The sequence below is a fragment of the Arachis duranensis genome, chromosome 7, assembly GCF_000817695.3.
Source record: "Arachis duranensis cultivar V14167 chromosome 7, aradu.V14167.gnm2.J7QH, whole genome shotgun sequence".
Lineage (NCBI taxonomy): Eukaryota > Viridiplantae > Streptophyta > Magnoliopsida > Fabales > Fabaceae > Arachis > Arachis duranensis.
In genome coordinates, this window is record NC_029778.3 from 18647271 (window position 1) to 18666924 (window position 19654).

Sequence of the window (19654 nt, forward strand, 5' to 3'; positions counted from 1 at the left end):
ATAATTAGTTATTCTATTTCTAAATTTGAATTATAAAGTTGGATGAGATCCTAACTGATTCTGTTTCAAATTGAGTTATGATATAATTCATAAATTTGAAAGATTCAAATTAAAATAGTAAGATATGATTCAAATTTGAATTGAGATTCAAATTTAAAATCAACAACAAATCTCATACTATATATAGGTATGCCAAGAATAGAGGATAACATGAGAAAGACAGAGAGAATAACAAGGGTTGTTATTCCTTTACCTCTACGCACATAAATGTATGTGAGCCTAATTCTTAGAGAAGAATTTTATGGTGTGCAAAGAGTTGCAAGAGGTTTCTCAATTTAGATCAGATGTCCATTGGTCAAGGGGTTGACAGCAAATATTGGTCTCGGTGTGGATACGCATAGTGCCTTCGTACCATCGAAGGAGAAAGTGATTTTTACTAGCGTACATACAGGTATTTAGATCTGATTTACTGATCTATATATTACTGAAATAAAGTTTAAGCACAAAATAGATCTTTAAGGATTACTTTCTTTTCTTCCGTTGCGTGTTATGAACACATGGTAATCCTTCAGACACAAGAGTCCTCTTAACTGAAGCATGTATTTTTAATTTTTTTTAATTTTAATTTATGTGCAAATAATTTAAAATTAAAAAGTTACAACTTAAATAAATAATAATAATTTATAATTTAAAAGAGTAATCGGTAAATAACTTAAAATTTAAAAAATAATAAACTAAACAAATAACTTAAAATATTTTGAATAAGTTGTTCTTATTAATTTTTTATACTTGATTTTTTATGTTTTAATTTATTGATGCTAATTGTATTTGAATGTAAAATTGATTGATTTAATTTGTATTAGGTTTAGATGAATTGTATTTGTATGTAAAATTAATTGATTTAATTTGTTGTTTTCTTTGTTCTTTTTCCTTTTTGAGGCTTGTATAGTAAAGTTGGATAAATTGAGAGATAATAGAGTAGAAGACATTTTCATTAACACTACAAAATTTATCGTCTAGCTTGATAATCAAATGATGACGATTCAATAAAAGAGTCTTTCTTCTGGTATTGTGTGGCACTCTTTAATTTTCTCAGTGAATTAATCACTTTGCAACGGTTTGATTTGGCGTGGTCAGTGGTAATAAATAAGAGTTTATTTTTAAAAAGAGAGAAAATGGGAAGATTCTAGCCGTTTAAGTTTGAAGATGGAATTTTCATTTGAGTTGAAGTTTTTTTGTTATATTTTCTTGTTTTGCATTTAGGAAGGGGTCTTCTATGTTTTGTTATTTGGCCCTTCTGTTTTTCCTTACATGTTTAGAACAAAGTTGCTAAATAATATAAAAAAGAGAGTGACTGTATGAAAAACTAGAAACAAAAAAATATTCAACAATTAATCTGTGAATGTGGAGGAGATGAAAAGGTTGATTTGGTTTTATATGGAGTCTTAGAAACGAGGAAGAAAAGACAGGATAATTGATCATCAAGCTGTTTTGTTTTGTGTCAGTAGCCAGTGAAAATTTTTTTGTGTTAAGAGTGATTATTAGTTACTTTGTTTAGTGTTGATTGATCTGCACTTTGCATTCGTGTTTTGGTTGTATCTTTTCGTCCTGTTGCTGCTTCTTTTTGTAGTTGTTCTGCTCCTGACCACCCTCTTTAGGTTTATGGATGTGACTTAAACTTTTCTAGAGTAATGTTTATCTTCATAAAAAACATTTAGAATGCTGCTATATTAGTTTATTTTCCAATAAAATATATTTCCTTAAAAAAAAATCATAATTTCAGCCTTTGCAATATAATTTTAATTTTCAGGATGTTTTCTTTTTTTATTAATCTCTGCACAATTGATTATTTAAGTGAGACCAGATAAATCAATTTAATTAGTAATCCAATAATCTGATCGATTTAATTATTGGTTCGATTCTGATAATTATGGCCACAATCACCTGCTGCTAATTATTAATCAATCACCACTTTTTCAAATAGAGGGATAAAAGGAAAAAAAATTCTATTCACTTTCTCATATTGAGCTGCAAATCAATCCATAAGCATTTTTTTTAAATTATCTGACATGAGATGAAATTGTGATCCAATAGTGCATTGCATTGGTTCAATAATAATGCCATATTATTATTATTATTATTATTATTATTATTATTATTATTATTATTATTATTATTATTGTTTTTTTTTTGTCGTTGTTTCCCTCCTGGTCTAGTTCTACAATAATCTATCTTATAAAGTCAAAATATAAATCTAAATTTTTTGAATTTCACAAAAATACTTATAAATCAATATCTATGAAAATGATCATAACATCAACAATGAGAATCAAACTCGAGTTATTGTGACATATAACCATTCTTTTGTCAATAATACGTTGTACTCCTTTTTTTATGCTATATAAATTGTTATAGGGTGTAGCAGTTTCTAATTTCAATTTTTTTTATTAGATTATAACTTTTTTTTTAAAATTTTTTAAAATAATCAGTTGAATATTGTACTCTTATTATTGTTTAGAACAAAAGAGTATTATATTCTCTATTTTCTAAATAAATAAAGGTGATTGTTATTGACTTATTGTGCTTAAAAAATGGTGTTATTACGGACCATCAAGGATCTAGACCAACTCGCCATCGGGTCGGGACACCACCCCTGACCCAGGCCCAAACCTTCCCTCACAAACCGGAAGAACCTGACGGGTCGGTTTCTGACACTCGACTCACGTCATGCTCGACTCACCCCCATACGACCCATACCACTAGACGGGTCGGTACCCTCGGGGCAACACCTGAATTCTCGACCCGAAGTCCGGCCCGATCTAATCCTCCCACGTGGACCGCAACAGCTCATAGAAGTTTCTTGGCTAGTGGGCTAGGTCACTCATGGGCCTATCCAACACCATATATAAGGGGAGAAGTCAGCTCTCCCTCAAGGTACGTCACTTCTTACCTAATTCGGCTATCCTTCTGTATGGACTCTGATTTGATCGTCGGAGTGTCCTTGCAGGTGGTCACCCCGCTTTTGACACGTCACCTCCGGTGACTCCAGCTCACACTTTGGTCTTCGCTCCACATCTGCTCAGGGTCTCACCCGTTCATCTCCTCAGAATCACCCGACCTGTCGAGGACCCGAGACTGTTAGGTACCGAATAAGTGTCTAATTTGCTAAAAAAAATTAAAGGTTAATATTTGATTTATAAAGTATAAAAGTAAATAAATTTTTAAAATTTACAGTAAAAAATAAGTTAAACAAAAATTAGACACCAATTTAAAGCACCATATAATTAGCCATGAATAAAAAGGCAAAAGAAGATAAATAATGCACTACCACGCAACACCACTTTCGATTATTAGTTTTTTTTCCAAAAGTAAGTTAAATTTTATTTCTTCAAAAAAGAAACAAGTGTCCAAAGAGGGACAAACAGAAAGCAATTGAGAATTCTCACTATAGGTGACATAACAAAAAGATATGGCTAAGAAGAAAGAGAACGACACATGAGGATATATGCTGAATCCTTAGTTTCATCTCATTGGTACCGCATCACTGCATTAGTTATCTCCTCCATTGTAGTCTTCTTTCCTTCAAACACTTCTCTATTCCGAGCTTTCCAAATTTTCCAGTAGACAATCACAACTCGAGCAAGTGTCTCAACTTCGCCCTAGTTTTTTGTGGTGACCCGCAGCCACCATGACGCGAAATCAGGAGACCCATTTCGAGCAACAGTCGCATAAGGAAAGAGAGTATCCCAGGTCGCTAAGGCAGGGCCACAGTGAAGGAGGCAGTGGGTGATTGTTTCATTTTCCACTTTGCATCTTTGGCAAAGGGGCAAGGTGGTTGAAAATCAGCGGTGGATGACATGCATCACAGGTAACTTTTCATGAATAGCCCTTCATAGAAATATCTGAAGCTTAGTTTGAATTTTTAATCCCCAAATCTGCTTCCAAATTACTTGATTTTGCAATAAAGGGGAAAGTTGTGCTGTTGGAATATGAAAGAAATTGTAGGCTATCGTGTATCCCGTAGAGACATCATATTGTTTTCTTTTGTTCCAGATCCACTGGAGCTTGTCAACACCATCGGCATTCAACGGAGTGGAGAGGATACGGGTTGCTGTCTCCGGCGAAAAAATTTCTTCTATCAGCTCTTTCTTCTATTGCCGATCCACTGTAAGTAAATCCTTGACCCAGTAGACTCCTGTATCTGTGTTGTTGTTGCAATTAGGAAAAAATGGGTATGGAGGAGGTAACCAAGGGTCATACCATATACGAACATTAGAACCCAAACCTATGCTCCAGTAATACCTTTTTCTGCAACTTTTCTTCCTTCTAGCAGACTTTGCCAACCCCAAGAAGCCTGTGATCCTTTATTAGTTGTGAGTGTGGTTGTATAACAAAAATATTTTTCTTTTAGTATTCTGTCAGTAGAGAATTTGGGTTGATGGTGACTCTCCAAAATTGCTTTCCAAGTAGTGCCATATTATGTGCTCTTAGGTCTTTAAAACCCAGCCCTCCTTCTTTCTTAGGCCTCGACATCATATCCCAACTAACCCAAGTCATCTTGCGCTCTGAACCCTTTTGACCCCACTAGAATTGCATCAAGATCCGATGAATCTCCTCGAATAGTGAATCTGGTAATCGGAAGCAAGATAGAGTATACACCGGAATTGCTTCACCAACTGCTTTAATGAGTACATGCCTTCCACCTGCTGAAAGGAGATTTCTTTTCCACGCTTGGACCTGTTTCTAAACTTTATCTTTAATGGCTCCAAAAGTCGCTCTCTTCGATCGTTGAACCACTGATGGCAGTCCCAGGCATTTATCCTGGGCACCCACATGTCTAATATTGAGAGAAGTTGCCAATTCTTGACGGGTATTAATAGGGGTGTTATGACTGAAGAAAATAGCAGACTTATCGAGATTGACTTTCTGACCACTGATTATTTCATAGTCATGGAGAAGAGCCAAAATGTTAGAACATGTCTCCTTTGAAGCTTTACAAAAAAGAATAGAATCATCGACAAACAGTAGGTGATTAACACTTGGACTCCTCCTGTGAATCTAAATCCCCTGAATAGTCCTGTTTTGCTCTGCCTTGTGTAGCAGATAGAAAAAATCTTCTGCGCAAAGAAGAAAAAGATACGGTGACAAGGGATCTTCTTGACGAATACTCTTTGTTGGCCTGAAGAAGCCAAATGGTTGACTTTCCACCAGAACAGAGTAAGAAATAGTGATGACTAATTCTTGGATCCAAGAAATCCACCTAGAGGCAAAGCCTATTTTTTCCATGATAAATCATAAAAACTTCCATTCTACCCTATCATAAGCTTTGCTCATATCCAATTTGAGCGCCATTTCACATTCAAATCCTGTTTTTTCAGTTTTCAAATAGTAATGAGAATGTTATCAGAAATAAGCCTACCCTTCAAAAAAGCACTCTGGTTTAAACTCACTATTTTATTCATGGAGGTTTGAAGTCTATGAACTAGAATTTTTGAGACAATCTTATAGAAAATTGAAGATAAGCTAATAGATCTAACCTGAGTCATTTTTCTAGCATCTGGGATCTTAGAAACCAAGCATATTTGAGTATGATTGAAGCTTTTAAGCATCCGTCCACCACCAAAGAAACTACTCACTGCTTTGAACACATCTCCACCGATAATATCCCAGTAGAATTGAAAAAATTTTGCTGTGAAACCATCCTCTCCAGGTGCACTTTGAGCACAAACAGAGAAGGTAGCTCTCTTTGTTTCTTCAATAGTAACTAGCCTTACTATTCTTCGGTTCATGGAAGCTACAACCGAAGGGGTGAATTCATCAGACAGGTAACTCGGTTCTTCTGGATTTGAAGATGAAAAGATATCTTTAAAATAACATTTAGCTACCTTAGCTATGCTCTCAGGGTCCGAAACCATCTCACCATTAGTGGTGGTCAATTCCCAGATTTTATTTTTCCGGTTTCTAACTTGACACTTTTGGTGAAAATATCTCGTATTTTTATCCCCTTCTTTCAACCATTTATACCTGGACTTCCTTCGATTATTAGTTTAATGATACTTTTTTTAGCTTATTTGATAAATAATTATATTATTATTTCAGCTGTCAAATATTAATTATATTATAATTATCTTTAACCTCGCCAAAATTGTTAATACGGGTCTAATTATTAAATTTTACATTTTTTAAAATTTTTTTTAATAATAAATTGATTTAAGATACTTCTAACCACTCTAACCTGATCTATTCGAGAGAGTTGGATACAGGATAACAATAATGTCCAAACAATTCACATGTACATAAATTGTTACAGAATATTAGGATTAAACTATCCACTGTTTTTTCATAAACCGCTATACATAACAACGTTTATGCATTGTTGTGTTCCTTCAGAAATTGCTACATTCTATTACTAGTTTTTTATATTATGTAGCAATTTCTTCTGTACACTTTTTTCATATGATCGGTGCTAGATGTAGTGGATTATGTAGAAGTTGAAGTTTTATATAAAATAAAAAAAATTACAAAAATGTCAGATGTTTTAAAAGATTACAATATGATAAATTTAAAATTCAATTATTTTATTTTAATAACTTTGCCCCCTTTTTTTTTTTCATACAACTGATACAAGATACATGATATCTTGGCATAATAATCATATTAAATCAAAAAGGTTTGCATGGTAAAAGCATGGATAGGAGGTTGAAATCTTCACACACAAATAAATTACTCCTCATGCAATTTTTGCTGGCAAAGTGGCAATTGAAGGATTGAAACTCATGATCCGGTTCTCCACGCTCTGTCTGATATATATATTTAAGAGCTTGAACCAACAAGGTAATGAAGAATTTAGAAAACAGTGTGTTTATGGGTGCTGATTCATTTATTCCCTAAAGAGCCCTTTAAATGATGGCATTTCTTTTCCTTTTTGTCTACAATTCCCCACCTCCCTATTTCAATAACCATCTTTCAAGGTTTATCAGATTTAATTATTATTATTTTGTTTGATTTTATTATGAAGTGTCCACTATAATGTCCGACTAATGTTGTCCAAGTTTTTTTTTTCTATTTTGTCGGGAATTTTATTATTATTGTATAATTTTTATGGATATTATACTTATAGGGGCTACCATTATAAACTTTAACCTACTTAAAAAATATAATTAAAATTAATATATATTTTTTATTATTTGATAATAATTTTTAATTTAATCATACTTTTTATTTTATGTCTTTTCATATTAAAAATATATCAAATAATAAAAAATGTGATCTTTAAATTTAACATACTTTTTTATTTTTATCAAGAATTCGTAATAATCATATGTTTTAAGTTTATTGCATATTAAAATTTCATTTAATGAATTGTTACATATATAAAACGTGATTGAATCGCCACATTTATTATAATAAACTAATCGCTATACTAACTTAATTTGGTTATTTTGGGTAAGGGGCCTGCTACACATACAAGTAAAAAGGCCGTACAAGTTTTACAAGTTATCAACCAAAACTTCATTAACACGCGCATTAACTCATTTTGAATGGAGCGTAACTACACGCGCCCCACTCAAATGGTTTCTCTTCGTCTTCTTCTTCTTCTTCTCTTCTTCTTCGTCTTCGTCTTCTTCTTCTTCCTCTTCCTCTTCTTCTTCCTCTTCCTCTTCCTCTTCCTCTTCCTCCTCTTCTTCTTCTTTTTCTTCTTCGTTTTTTTTCGATTTTCATGGTTTCTGAAATTCTTCTTATTCTTTTTACTGCACGTTCTTCTTCCTCTTACTCTTCTTCTTCTCCTTTTCTTTCGTTTCTACACGTTCTTCTTCCTCGTTTTCCTCTTCTTCTTCTTCTTCTTCATTTACGTCTTTTCTCTCTGTTTTCTTTTTTTTTTTTTCAATTTTTCATGGTTAAATCGTCTTTGAAGAAGAAGAAGCAGTAGAAGATGAGGAGGAGAAAGAGAAAGAGTTCTGATTTATGCATAAGATGCACTTCAACGAATTTTGGGTATATTTTCTTAAATCCTTTGGGTGTATTTTCTGTAACCCTTTGGGTGTATTTGAGTGATATCTGACTGATATCTATGGGTGTATCTGACTCATATCTATGGGTGTATCTTACTGATATCTATGGGTGTATTTTTCATTTCAGAAAAAATGGCAAGCATTCCAGAAATACACCCAACCGATTACATAAAATACACCCAAATGATTACATAAAATACACCCAAGAGATTACAGAAATACACCCAAACGGTTACAGAAAATTCACTCAAACGATTATAGAAATACACCCAAAAGATTACAGAAAATACACCCAAAGGATTTAAAGAAATACACCCAAAATCATGCATAATTCAAAACTCTTTCTCTTTCTCCTCCTCATCTTCTGCTACTTCTTCTTCTTCAAAAATGATTTCAGAGCTTGATGTCAAAAAATAATAGAAATCGAGAATAACGAAGAAAGAAAATAGAGAGAAAAGCACGTAAATGAAGAAGGAGAAAGAGAAGACAAGAAACAAAAGAAAAGAAGAAGAAGAGGAGGAAGAGGAAGAAGAACGTGCAGCAAGAAGAAGAAGAAGGTGCAATGAAAACGTGCCGTAACAGTATGTGGAGGAACTAACGTCAACGACGAAGAACAAACCAATGAGAAAGGAGGAGAAAAGAACGATCGAAAAAGAAGGAGAAGAAGAAGGGATGTAGCGCGTCGTACGTGGAGCAGCGCGTAATTTGATTTTATTGTTTAATGAACTTGTAAAGCATACAAGCCCTAATGGCTTGTATGCAGAACTTTTCCCTTTGGGTAATTAAGTTTATTTGGGTATAATTTTGGATAGTTAAGTTTAATGCAAATTTATTCTTCATATCTTACCATAAACAAATTCATAAAAAATCTATTTTGACAAGTAAAAATTATACGTTAAGCCAAAAAATATATGAACACCCAGGAGATAACGCTCATAATGAAACACAGCGTTTCAACAAAGGCACAGGGGCGATTTGTCCCGATTATGAAGGAGAGAAACCCACGTGGACAAGTTACTGACACATCAGCCAGTGACCTGCTCGGATCCGGTTGCAGGGACTGGAACCTACTGAAATTATAATAGATAGGGATCGATTTGGGTATTTAGATTTCTTAGGGGGTGGGAAGTCCATCGGACAAATCATTAGGGACCGAAAAAGACATTTACTCTTTTATTTATTAACAAATTCTGATAGTGATATCACCAAAACAAAAATAAATAAATAAATAAATAAAGCAGCAAAAAGAAAAGAAGACAGGGCTGCTGTAAGTGTTAAACCCTAACCACCAAAAGTCTTAAGCCTCAGAGTGCTGTCCTCCCCCATTTTTGGCTGCTGCATCCAACTATTCCTCACTTCACTCGTTCACTCTCGACACTAAAACCCACTCTCGACAATCTCCAATTTCCATTCCCAAATCTCATATCCATGGGTTTCCTCTCAAATTCCAAGCTTCTCCAATGGAGACCAACTTTCATCATTCCCAAACTACCCTTCCCCCGCTTCTCCTCCACTTCCACCGCTGAGCCTCTCTCCGAGCCCGACGACCACCACCACCACCCACCTCCCCCTCCTCCACCTCTAGGCGCCACCTCCTCCGAACCCCAAAACCCATCCACCCAACCCGATACACCACTCCCAGCAAACAAAGCCCATCAGCACTCCCCGGAAAAGCCCGAAACAATAATCATCAGGATGATTAGCAACCGGGCCTGGACCACCCGTCTCCAGAACTCGATCCGCTCAGTGGCCCCACACATGGATTCCTCTCTCGTCTGGAACATCCTCCATGGCACCTCCTCTTCCCCCGACCAGGCCCTCCGCTTCTTTCGATGGGTCGAGCGGGCCGGGCTCTTCGTCCACGACGCAGGCACCACACTCAAGATGGTGCAGATCCTTGGTCGCTTCTCGAAGCTCAACCATGCTCGCTTGATCGTCCTCGACGCCCCCAAGAAAGGCCTCCCCTGCTCTGAGGACATGTTTGTTTCCCTTATCGACGCCTACGGCCGCGCCGGCATCGTTCAGGAATCCGTTAGGATCTTCCAGAAGATGAAGGAGCTGGGCGTCGACCGCACCGTGAAGTCCTACGATGCGCTTTTCAAGGTCATTCTCCGCCGCGGACGGTATATGATGGCGAAAAGGTACTACAATGCTATGCTTCGGGAAGGCATCGAGCCTACCCGGCATACTTATCATTTGCTGCTTTGGGGTATGTTCTTGTCTTTGAGATTGGATTCTGCAATTAGATTTTATGATGAAATGAAGAGTAGGGATATTTTACCTGATGTTGTTACTTATAACACTATGATTAATGGGTATTTCCGGTTTAAGAATGTTGATGAGGCGGAGAAGTTGTTTGCGGAGATGAAGGGGAGGGGAGATACTGTGCCCAATGTGATTAGTTATACTACTATGTTGAAAGGGTATGTAGGGGCAGGGCGGGTTGATGATGCCGCGAGGATTTTCGAGGAGATGAAGTCTTGTGGTGTTAAGCCGAATGCCGTTACCTTCACTACACTGTTGCCTGCGCTTTCTGATGCTGGGAAAGCAGCTGAGGCGAAGAATGTGTTGCGGGAGATGGTGGATAGGTATATTGCCCCCAAGGATAATTCCATCTTCATGAAACTGCTGAGTTGCCAGTGTGAGTGCGGTGACTTGGACGCAGCTGGGGATGTGCTGAAAGGGATGATAAGGTTGAGCATTCCGACAGAGGCTGGTCATTACGGTGTCTTGATTGAGAATTTCTGCAAGGCCAACGTGTATGACAAGGCAGTGAAATTGTTGGACAAGTTAATTGAGAAGGAAATTATCTTGAGACCGCAGAGTTCTTTCGATATGGAACCTAGTGCTTATAACCTGATGATTAAGTATCTTTGTGAAAATGGCCAGACAGCTAAAGCAGAAACGTTTTTCCGCCAGTTAATGAAAAAGGGTGTGCAGGATTCAGTTTCTTTTAATAATCTGATCCACGGGCACTCGAAAGAAGGAAATCCTGATTCTGCTTTTGAAATTTTAAAGATCATGGGGAGGAGAGGGGTTGCAAGAGATGCAGATTCCTACAGGTTACTTATCGAGAGTTACCTGAGAAAAGGGGAACCAGCTGATGCTAAGACAGCTTTGGATAGCATGCTTGAAAGTGGACATGTACCGGAGTCAACTCTTTTTAGGTCAGTAATGGAGAGTTTGTTTGAAGATGGCAGGGTCCAAACGGCTAGCAGAGTAATGAAATGTATGGTGGAGAAGGAAATCAAGGAGAATATGGATTTGGTTTCTAAAATTTTGGAGGCTCTTCTCATGAGAGGTCATGTCGAAGAAGCACTGGGCCGTATCGAGTTACTGAATCAAAATGGATTCGAGCCTGATTTAGACCACCTACTATCTGTTCTTTGTGAGAAAGAAAAGACAATTGCTGCTCTCAAACTGTTTGATTTTGCTCTTGAGAGAGACTATATTGTAGGCTTTTCAATTTATGATAAGGTTTTAGATGCTCTCTTGGCAGCGGGGAAGACTCTCAATGCATATTCCATCTTGTGTAAAATTTTGGAGAAAAGAGGTAGAACAGATTGGAGTAGCCGTGATGAGCTGATCAAGAGCCTTAATCGAGAGGGGAACACAAAGCAAGCGGATATTTTATCGAGAATGATCAAGGGGACAGAGGGTACTCCCCTAAAGAGAGAAGGAAAGAAGAAATTTGCTCCAGCTACATAATTTGGTCCGTCTTATTTTTCTTTTTTGGTTTTAGAGTTGAGAAGTATTACAGGGTTAAATCTTGATCCTAATCAGTTGTTTTTTTTTTAGAATTCAAGAATTGTTCTTTATTCTGATCCAAAATTGCTATTCCTTTTGACTAACTCTGTAGTCCCATGTATCATAATAAATGACATTACCTCCTTTTATACAAATTTATTATATAAAACTGCAATATTCCTGAGAAGAAATGTACTGCGCTAGTTTGGTATAGGGGTGTGCATGGCCCGGCCCGGCCCGAAGACCCGACCCGGTCCCGAACACTTTTGGGGCTAATTTAGTGTGATTTCATCGGGTTTAGGGTCGGGTATGGGTCTTAAAAATAGACCCGGTCATTATTTCGGGTTGGGTCCGGGTCATAGCTCGGATCACCCGAAATCGGCCCGGTGGCCCAGTCATCATACATAATTAATATTTTGTGTTATTAGTGATGGATGATGTCTATTATTATGTGAAATTTAAGTATTGTAATCCTTAATATTTTGTGTTATTAGTCATTATATATAAGACTATAAGTTAATGTTTTATGTTTAAAATGCATAAGACTTTAGACTAATGCATAATCTTGTGTTATTTGTATTGATTTAAATATTTGATGTTATTAGGCAATATTAGTATTGATTATTATTATGCTTTAATTTTAGAGAAGAGTTGGTTCTTATTATATTTTTCTAAGTGAATTTTACCATGTCAAATAATGGTTGGAGTCTTGGAAATTTGGATATTTTTACATGCTAACTTGCAATGCCTCAAACAAAGGCTGAGAAATCGCGGCGAGAACAGAGGAAAGAATCCCGTTTGGCAAAGAATGCATCCAAACACCAATCATGGCTTCTCCACCAGGTACCTTTCTATTCTCATTCTTCTACTCTTCTTTTTTCTTTTCTGAAACATAAATCAATATTTATGCCCTATTTCTCACTTGAACAATGTAACTTTTTTTTTCACGATTATTGTTTATGTATAGAAATCTCGAGCTATCAAAAGAAGTAAAGATGGTTCGGATAAGAAAACTAAGACAAACTTGGAGCAACCAGTTAGTACTAGTTTTGAGGAAAAAGAGGGTTTAGGGTTTGATTCGGATTCTGAGAAACATGTGAGAGCTGAAGAGAGTGTTGTATCAGTGGCAATTTGTGGCTCTGATACTAAGAAAATGAAGGAGTTGAAGAAGGGTTCTAAGGGAAGTTCCGGGAAGAAGAGTAGCAAAGAGATTTTTGGGCTGGATGCTGATATAGCTGCAAAGAAGGATCTTGAGTTGGAAAGGAAGCTTTCCAAGAAGCTTAAGGTGAAGGAAGGGAAATTAAGGGGTTTGGATGATGGGCTGAACATATTACTCGAAGGAATGTTGCCTGCTATGGATTTATTTGGAGAAGAGGATACTCATGGTGCTAGTGAATTGCCGAAGAAAAGGTTGAAGAAGAGCTTGTTGAGTAAGAAGCATAAGGAGGAAATATTGCCAAATGAAGGGATGGAAGTAGAGACAATAGATAGAGCGTTTGAGCTCATGAGAACTTCTGATCAAGATGGAGCATTAGGAGATATTGCTGATTGTGGAACTATGAGGAGGAAGCATAAGAAAAGAAAGTTGTTGAGACAAGAGCAAGAAGACAATATAGTGGATGATGATTTGTGCATATCGAATAATGTAGAATCCGTGGCAATGGAGGTGGCATCAGAGCATGTTTCTGCTGAAGTTCCAGCAAAGAAAGAAAAGGGAAAATATATTGCACCTCACTTAAGAGCTCGTGCTGGAAATGAACCTGAAGAGCATACTCAGATACGAAGACGTATACGAGGTATGGAGGACAGGCTTTAGTTTTGGCTTCACATGTCTAACTGTATACCATGTATTGATTTTCTTCTAAATTGAGTTCTTTTGTAGGACTTCTTAATAGGCTTTCTGAATCTAATGTTGAATCAATTACTGGAGAATTGTCAACAATCTTTCAGGTTTGCTGCACCATTAGTTGTATCTTAACTGTCTCTTTGTGGTGCATTATCGAAAGAAACTTTTTTATGTCATTTTGAAATGGAAAAACAAAGAGTTGCAAAGAGAGGGAACTTAAACTTAGGTAGACACTAGGAAATCTTACCAATTGTCTCTTTTTTAAAAAAAAAAATCTTACTGCATTTTTTAAAATGAAGATTCAATGATTAATCTCGAAGAGTAGTACAATGTACTTGTTCTTTTCAAATTTGGAATATTTAAAGGTAAAGGGTCAAATGACCTTCTGCTAACTCTAGCATGAAGGTTGAAATTCTGGTAAAAAATATTTCTTATAAGTAGAATATGTTGTTGCTGCTTCTGTTGGCTTTTTTTTTTAAAAAAAAAGGTCTTGGTGATTTTCTCTATGTAAAGAATGGATGTCCACTGTCAAAGCATCTGAACTGCTCCCCTGTCTCTTGTGTATGCTTCAAATTACACCATATTGTACTAATGCACAGTGTTGTTGCTACCCCAATCATTTAACTTGTTTATTTAGTTTTTGTTTGCTTGATAAGTTGTTTCTATGAAATCTAACCACATAAGAAGTTGAACTATTCTATAAAGTTTTGATGCAATTCTCTTCCAGTCTGTTGCACGTAGTAGTGTAGCTTCACACATTATGATTGAGGAGGCTTTGGCATCATTCTCAGGTGGGCCACGGGGCAATGAACAGTTAAGCATTTGAGCCTTTCTATTTTAGTTACCTTCCCTGTTGAATTGCTATTTGGTGGATTTGTTGTTTCTGTATTTAAAATAATTTGATTGGGAAGCATTGTATTATCGATGAAAAATTTTCAAAATGATGATGATGATGATGATGATGATGATGATGATGATCATGATCATGATCATGATCATGATCATGATAATGATAATGATAATGATAATGATAATGATAATGATAATGATAATAATCATGATGATAATGATAATAATCATGATGATGATCATGATCATGATCATGATCATAATAATAATAATGATAATGATAATGATAATAATCATGATGATGATGATGATGATGATGATGATGATGATGATGAATTTTAATGGCTTAATAATATTTATCTCTTCATTTAAGGCTAAAACTGAATTTGTTGTTGTTGTTGAAGATCCTGAACCAAATTCAGTTTTAGCCTTAAATGAAGAGATAAATATTATTAAGCCATTAAAATTCATTGTACAGGGCTTCAGTCAATTACTCAAATTTAGTTATAGCCCTACTGCTAGAGTACCCAGCACAGAAGTGGGAAAAAGGCAGATAATGTTTTTTGTATAGCTTAGAAGAAATATATGATTGAAAGGAAAAGGTTGTGCACAAATCGGTGTTGGTTTAGGACAAATTATTTTCATATTTTGAGTTTAGAATCATATATTTTTCTATTTTAAATATTATAATACTAGTTCATAATGTCGTGTTCAGTCCTTGAGTATGTCAGATCCCTCCTCTTTGATCTTACATTGAATACTGCACAATGTTGCTTTTAGTTTAACTGACATCCCTCTCCCCTTCTTCCTCTTTTGGTGAAGGTACGCTGCTATTTTTGCTGCATTTGTTGCAGGGATGGCCTGTTTAGTTGGTGTTGACTTCAGTGCAAAGTTTATGGCATCCTTTGTCAAATGCTTTGAGGTAATGCTTGAAAAAGAAGTCCAACATGCTGATTATATATATATATATATATATATATTGCCCTTTTTAGTTTTAGTTTCTTCATCAGATCACCCTTGTGCTCTCATTGTATTGTGCAGACTGACTGTAGTTTATAATCTTCACATATTTCATTCCAGGATGAGTACCTTAAAGAGGACAATCTCTCTCTGCGGAATCTTACACTTCTCTTATCCTATTTATGCATATTTGGGGTCTGTTGCAGGTGGGTATACTGCACCAATCATTTTGAAGTATTAAGTGATTTTTAACTGTACCCTGACAGATATCTTCTTTAATGCTTTAGTGATTTAATATATGACTTTCTAGTCATGTTGAGCAAGCGATTGACCGAGATAGATGTCTCTATCATATTGGCAGTTCTACAGTGTAAGATTTTTATTTTTCCCTTGGTTATTTTTCTAGTTTGTAATGTTCCCTTCTGCAGTTTGTTTGTTGTTTGGTGGGGAGGTGGGACAATTTGACATTAAGGGACTGAGTGCTATAAATTTTCAGATTTTAAAGTCAGTTTAAGCTTTTGCACTCTTCAGAAGCATTTTTTACGCATTTGGCCAACTTTTTATTGTACAAGCCATACATGCATCTTATGAAATATTCCATAGGTGTATTGAGCACTTGGAGTTTTCTTATCTAATTTCTCTCTCTTCAATATTAGTAGGATAGGTCTCATGTATTTGTTTTAATTTGTTTGTGGTGGTTGACTTGTTGTATCTTTGGTAAATTGCGCTCACACCCTTTAAGATTTATCAAAACTACTTGCACCATCTTCTATTTGACCAGTATACATTCTCCTCCCTTATGTTATACCAACTGCACGTCTAAACAATACACTTAGATCCTCTGGTGTTAATGTAATTAACAGATGTGTGTCACCTGTGTACTAATACGAAAAATACCCTTAAATAACAATGTTAAAAGAACAAGAGTCTTTATAATTATTATTCTATCTTTATGTGTTCTCTATGCATAATGAGATTGTGGGGGGTGTTAAAACTGACCTTTTTTTCTCCTCGTTTTAATACAAATTCAGTGTAATGACATAATAGAGGAGAGGTGAGTGTATACTGGTCAAATAGATGGATGGTATGTGTAATTTTGATAACCTAATGCAGTTTACCATTGTCTCTTTATTCTCTTCGGTCTTTGGAGTTGGTCTTATATTTCCTTATTTTAATCCTTTTATCTCCTTTGCTTATGTGAATTTATAATTGTTACTAATGTACTTCTCTAGATATTTTTATAAGAAATTCCCAATGGATGAACCATATCTGACTTTTATCTTTATTCCATTTGTCTTAATAGGTTGTGGAATGAAAATTAGGGCTGATGATCCAATTTCCATGAAAAATTTGATCGTTAGTGTTCAGAAGACGACAAGTGACCTGAAGGCTTCCTCCAGAGATAATCATGAAAAGAGAAATAGTAAAAGAGTGAGCATGCTATATTTTATTATCAGAGAAGTTCTCTGGTTTTTCTGCACATAGTTCAGCACTGATTACTTGGCAACACTTGTAGATGGAGTTCATGCTTGAAACCATATGTGACATCAAGAACAACAAGAAAAGACAAAAGGAGGACCCTATACACCACACTCGGATTAAGAAGTGGTTGCAGAAGGTTGCATTCTTATGTGGCATTGTTTATTATTCAATCACCTTTCTCTGTAGATATTACTTGCAAAAGATAATTACTTTTTTTGGGGAGGATATCTTACAAAGTTGGAACGAATTTATTTTAAGACTTTTATTTTTAAAAGATGTGAAGAAAAGAAATGTGTTCCTAGTGACTATTCTTTTGTTCATTCCCAGTGACTTCTGTTTCATTTGTGTTATTTCCAGTTAAGAGTGGATGACATTTTACTTAGAGGTCTTAAATGGAGCAAGTTACTTGATCCTGATAAGAAGGGTCAGTGGTGGTTACCTGGGGATTTGGCTTCTGCAACAGATAATGTCGAAGAAGTTGCTAACAGAATCGACAAAGATATTCTTGAAACACAACGCATGCTTCAGCTTGCCGCGGCACAAAAGATGAACACAGATGCCAGAAGAGCAATCTTCTGTATAATAATGAGTGGTGAGGACTATATTGATGCATGTGAGAAGCTTCTTCGATTGGAATTACCTGGGAAGCAGGTCAGCCTTTTTTTTTAAGTTTACTAAACTTTGTGTTCTTTCAATTATGAGACCCTCCATGTTGACATATCTATTTTCTTAATGCTATAGGACAGAGATATAATGCGGGTTCTTCTCGAGTGTTGCTTACAAGAGAAAGTTTTTAACAAGTATTATACGGTGCTGGCGACGAAGTTGTGCGAGCATGACAAAAATCACAAGTTTACTCTGCAGGTAATGTTACTCTCCTTGTTATAAAACTGGTATGAATGCTAATTTGAAACAGAACTATATATTGCTATTGTGTATGGAAAATATGACAAGAGGTAGATGATTATGAGAAACTATTGGACTGTGATCAATAGTAGCACCAATGTGGGTGCTTGCACAGATGTGACAAAATAGTGCTGAGGAATTCTCAAATGCTTTGGATGTCCAATGTGAATTACTGAATTGCATTATTTTGCTTGATTTATGTTATCATAACAGCACTTGATATTAATTTATGACTCATTTTTACCCCTACCGTTATTGCAGTTTTGCATTTGGGACCACTTTAAGGAACTTGATTCAATGCAGCTTATGAGGTCAATGCACCTTGCCAAATTTGTGGCTGAAATGGTTTCCTCTTTCACCCTCTCCCTTGCAGTGTTGAAGACTGTGGAGCTCAGTGATCTCAACCTGTTATCCCCAAGAAGAGTTATGCATTTTCGCATGCTGTTTGAGGCCATCTTCGAGTACCCTGATAGCACCGTCTGGAATGTATTCACACGTGTGGCCGTGGCCCCTGAACTCGAGGGTCTTCGACAAGGCATTGAATTCTTCGGTAAAGAGTACATTGTCAAATCCAACAAAGATCTAAGTCAGAAGTTTAAGTTGGTAAAAAGAGCCCTTAATAATGTGGAAGGAGTTTTGATGTGAATGAAGTGTTGAATTATATTCCCAATTTTGTTGTCAGTTATGCTAATTTTATTTAAATAATTCTTACATATCCTTCTGAATCCACATGTTCTGGTCTACCCGTAAAACTAAAACTAAATAAGAAAATTTTGTTTATTAAACAAGCATTACTATTAAAATCCTATTACTGAGCATGAAAATTTTCTATGCTGATGAGTTGCATGTGAAACAATGTTTATGTAACTAAGAAATGAGGTTCCATTTGTGGCGCACCTTCCAAAACAGGTGTTCTTACACGGGGCACTCCATAACGTCTACTGGCCAGGATTTAAGAGCGCTTTTGTTTTTAGATAACTGATTTTGAAATAAAGTGACTTGTGTTTAGTAATTGTGTAAAAGATTAACACAACAAATCAATTGTGAACAGAAATGCAAAACCTCATTCTTGGTGAAACCAATTTGACAATTAGTATGGAATTTTGGTTAACCAAACAAAACTAAACACCATCTGAAAAGCACATAAGTTTATTTTTTTTCAGTATTATTAATTTAATCTTGTTACGTGTACATTTTTATAATTGATACTAATTTGATACTTGTATAAAAATACGCAGGATAAATATTTCTCGAACTTCTCTTCAAATCAAATTATAAACAAATTTTAAAATTAAAAATAAAAAACCTCAACTAAACCTCCTATAAAAAAAATCAATATTTCTTTTGGAAAAAAAAAAGAAGCCTATCTCGCTTGATAAGTCACTTCTTTTTGTATGGTTCGTCCAGCCCAGTTTGTCCTTGATCAACTTTGGATGGGTGAAATATACATCGGCCAATGAAAAACATGGGGGGTATATGTAGAAGATAATCTGACATTGAAGTCAGTTTTTGTAAGATAATATCAATGATTCTAATATTTTTACTCAACATACCTCTTTGTTCTACTCAAAGGTTCTTTTATTAGCAATTCATACATTCAAAACTGTTGTTTAGGATGATCAGTTACAGGTCAAATAATAAACAGCTATAAAGAGGGGATTAATTTCATAAAGAATTAAAGATTGATATAAAAACACTCATTTTAAATAATGAAATCCGAGATATAGTTCGGTTTCGATCGAGTTATAATGGACGGACTAAAAATTAATTAAAACTTTTAGATTTGACCACTTTAGTAATTAATAAATCCGACATAAAATAATTACAATTCATAAAATCTGAAGAAAAATAT

The 19654-nt window shown here is 35.5% G+C and overlaps 2 protein-coding genes across 2 annotated transcripts; both read left to right on the forward strand.

The window, feature by feature from the left end:
* Positions 1–4056: 4056 nt before the first annotated feature.
* LOC107458160 (uncharacterized) lies at positions 4057–18519 on the forward strand. The gene is made up of 13 exons (XM_016076370.3): positions 4057–4167; positions 12519–12602; positions 12727–13555; positions 13642–13709; positions 14333–14418; positions 15277–15376; positions 15535–15620; positions 15702–15784; positions 16718–16845; positions 16931–17032; positions 17254–17547; positions 17638–17760; positions 18064–18519. Exons 3-13 carry the CDS (start codon positions 12913–12915, stop codon positions 18445–18447), a joined length of 2097 nt encoding a protein of 698 aa, XP_015931856.2. The 5' UTR covers positions 4057–4167; positions 12519–12602; positions 12727–12912; the 3' UTR covers positions 18448–18519.
* Positions 9263–11950, forward strand: LOC107458161 (pentatricopeptide repeat-containing protein At2g37230). Its single transcript, XM_016076371.3, has one exon. The coding sequence runs from the start codon at positions 9441–9443 to the stop codon at positions 11718–11720; it is 2280 nt and encodes a 759-aa protein (XP_015931857.1). The 5' UTR covers positions 9263–9440; the 3' UTR covers positions 11721–11950.
* Positions 18520–19654: the final 1135 nt, after the last annotated feature.

Bases quoted from the DNA above. Each gene is read 5' to 3' on its own strand.
- LOC107458160 (XM_016076370.3), top strand. From the start codon at position 12,913: ATGAAGGAGTTGAAGAAGGGTTCTAAGGGAAGTTCCGGGAAGAAGAGT. The intron at 16,846-16,930 runs GTGAGCATGCTA...CAACACTTGTAG, and splicing joins AAAAGAGAAATAGTAAAAGA to ATGGAGTTCATGCTTGAAAC. The intron at 17,033-17,253 runs GTTGCATTCTTA...TGTTATTTCCAG, and splicing joins TTAAGAAGTGGTTGCAGAAG to TTAAGAGTGGATGACATTTT.
- LOC107458161 (XM_016076371.3), top strand. From the start codon at position 9,441: ATGGGTTTCCTCTCAAATTCCAAGCTTCTCCAATGGAGACCAACTTTC.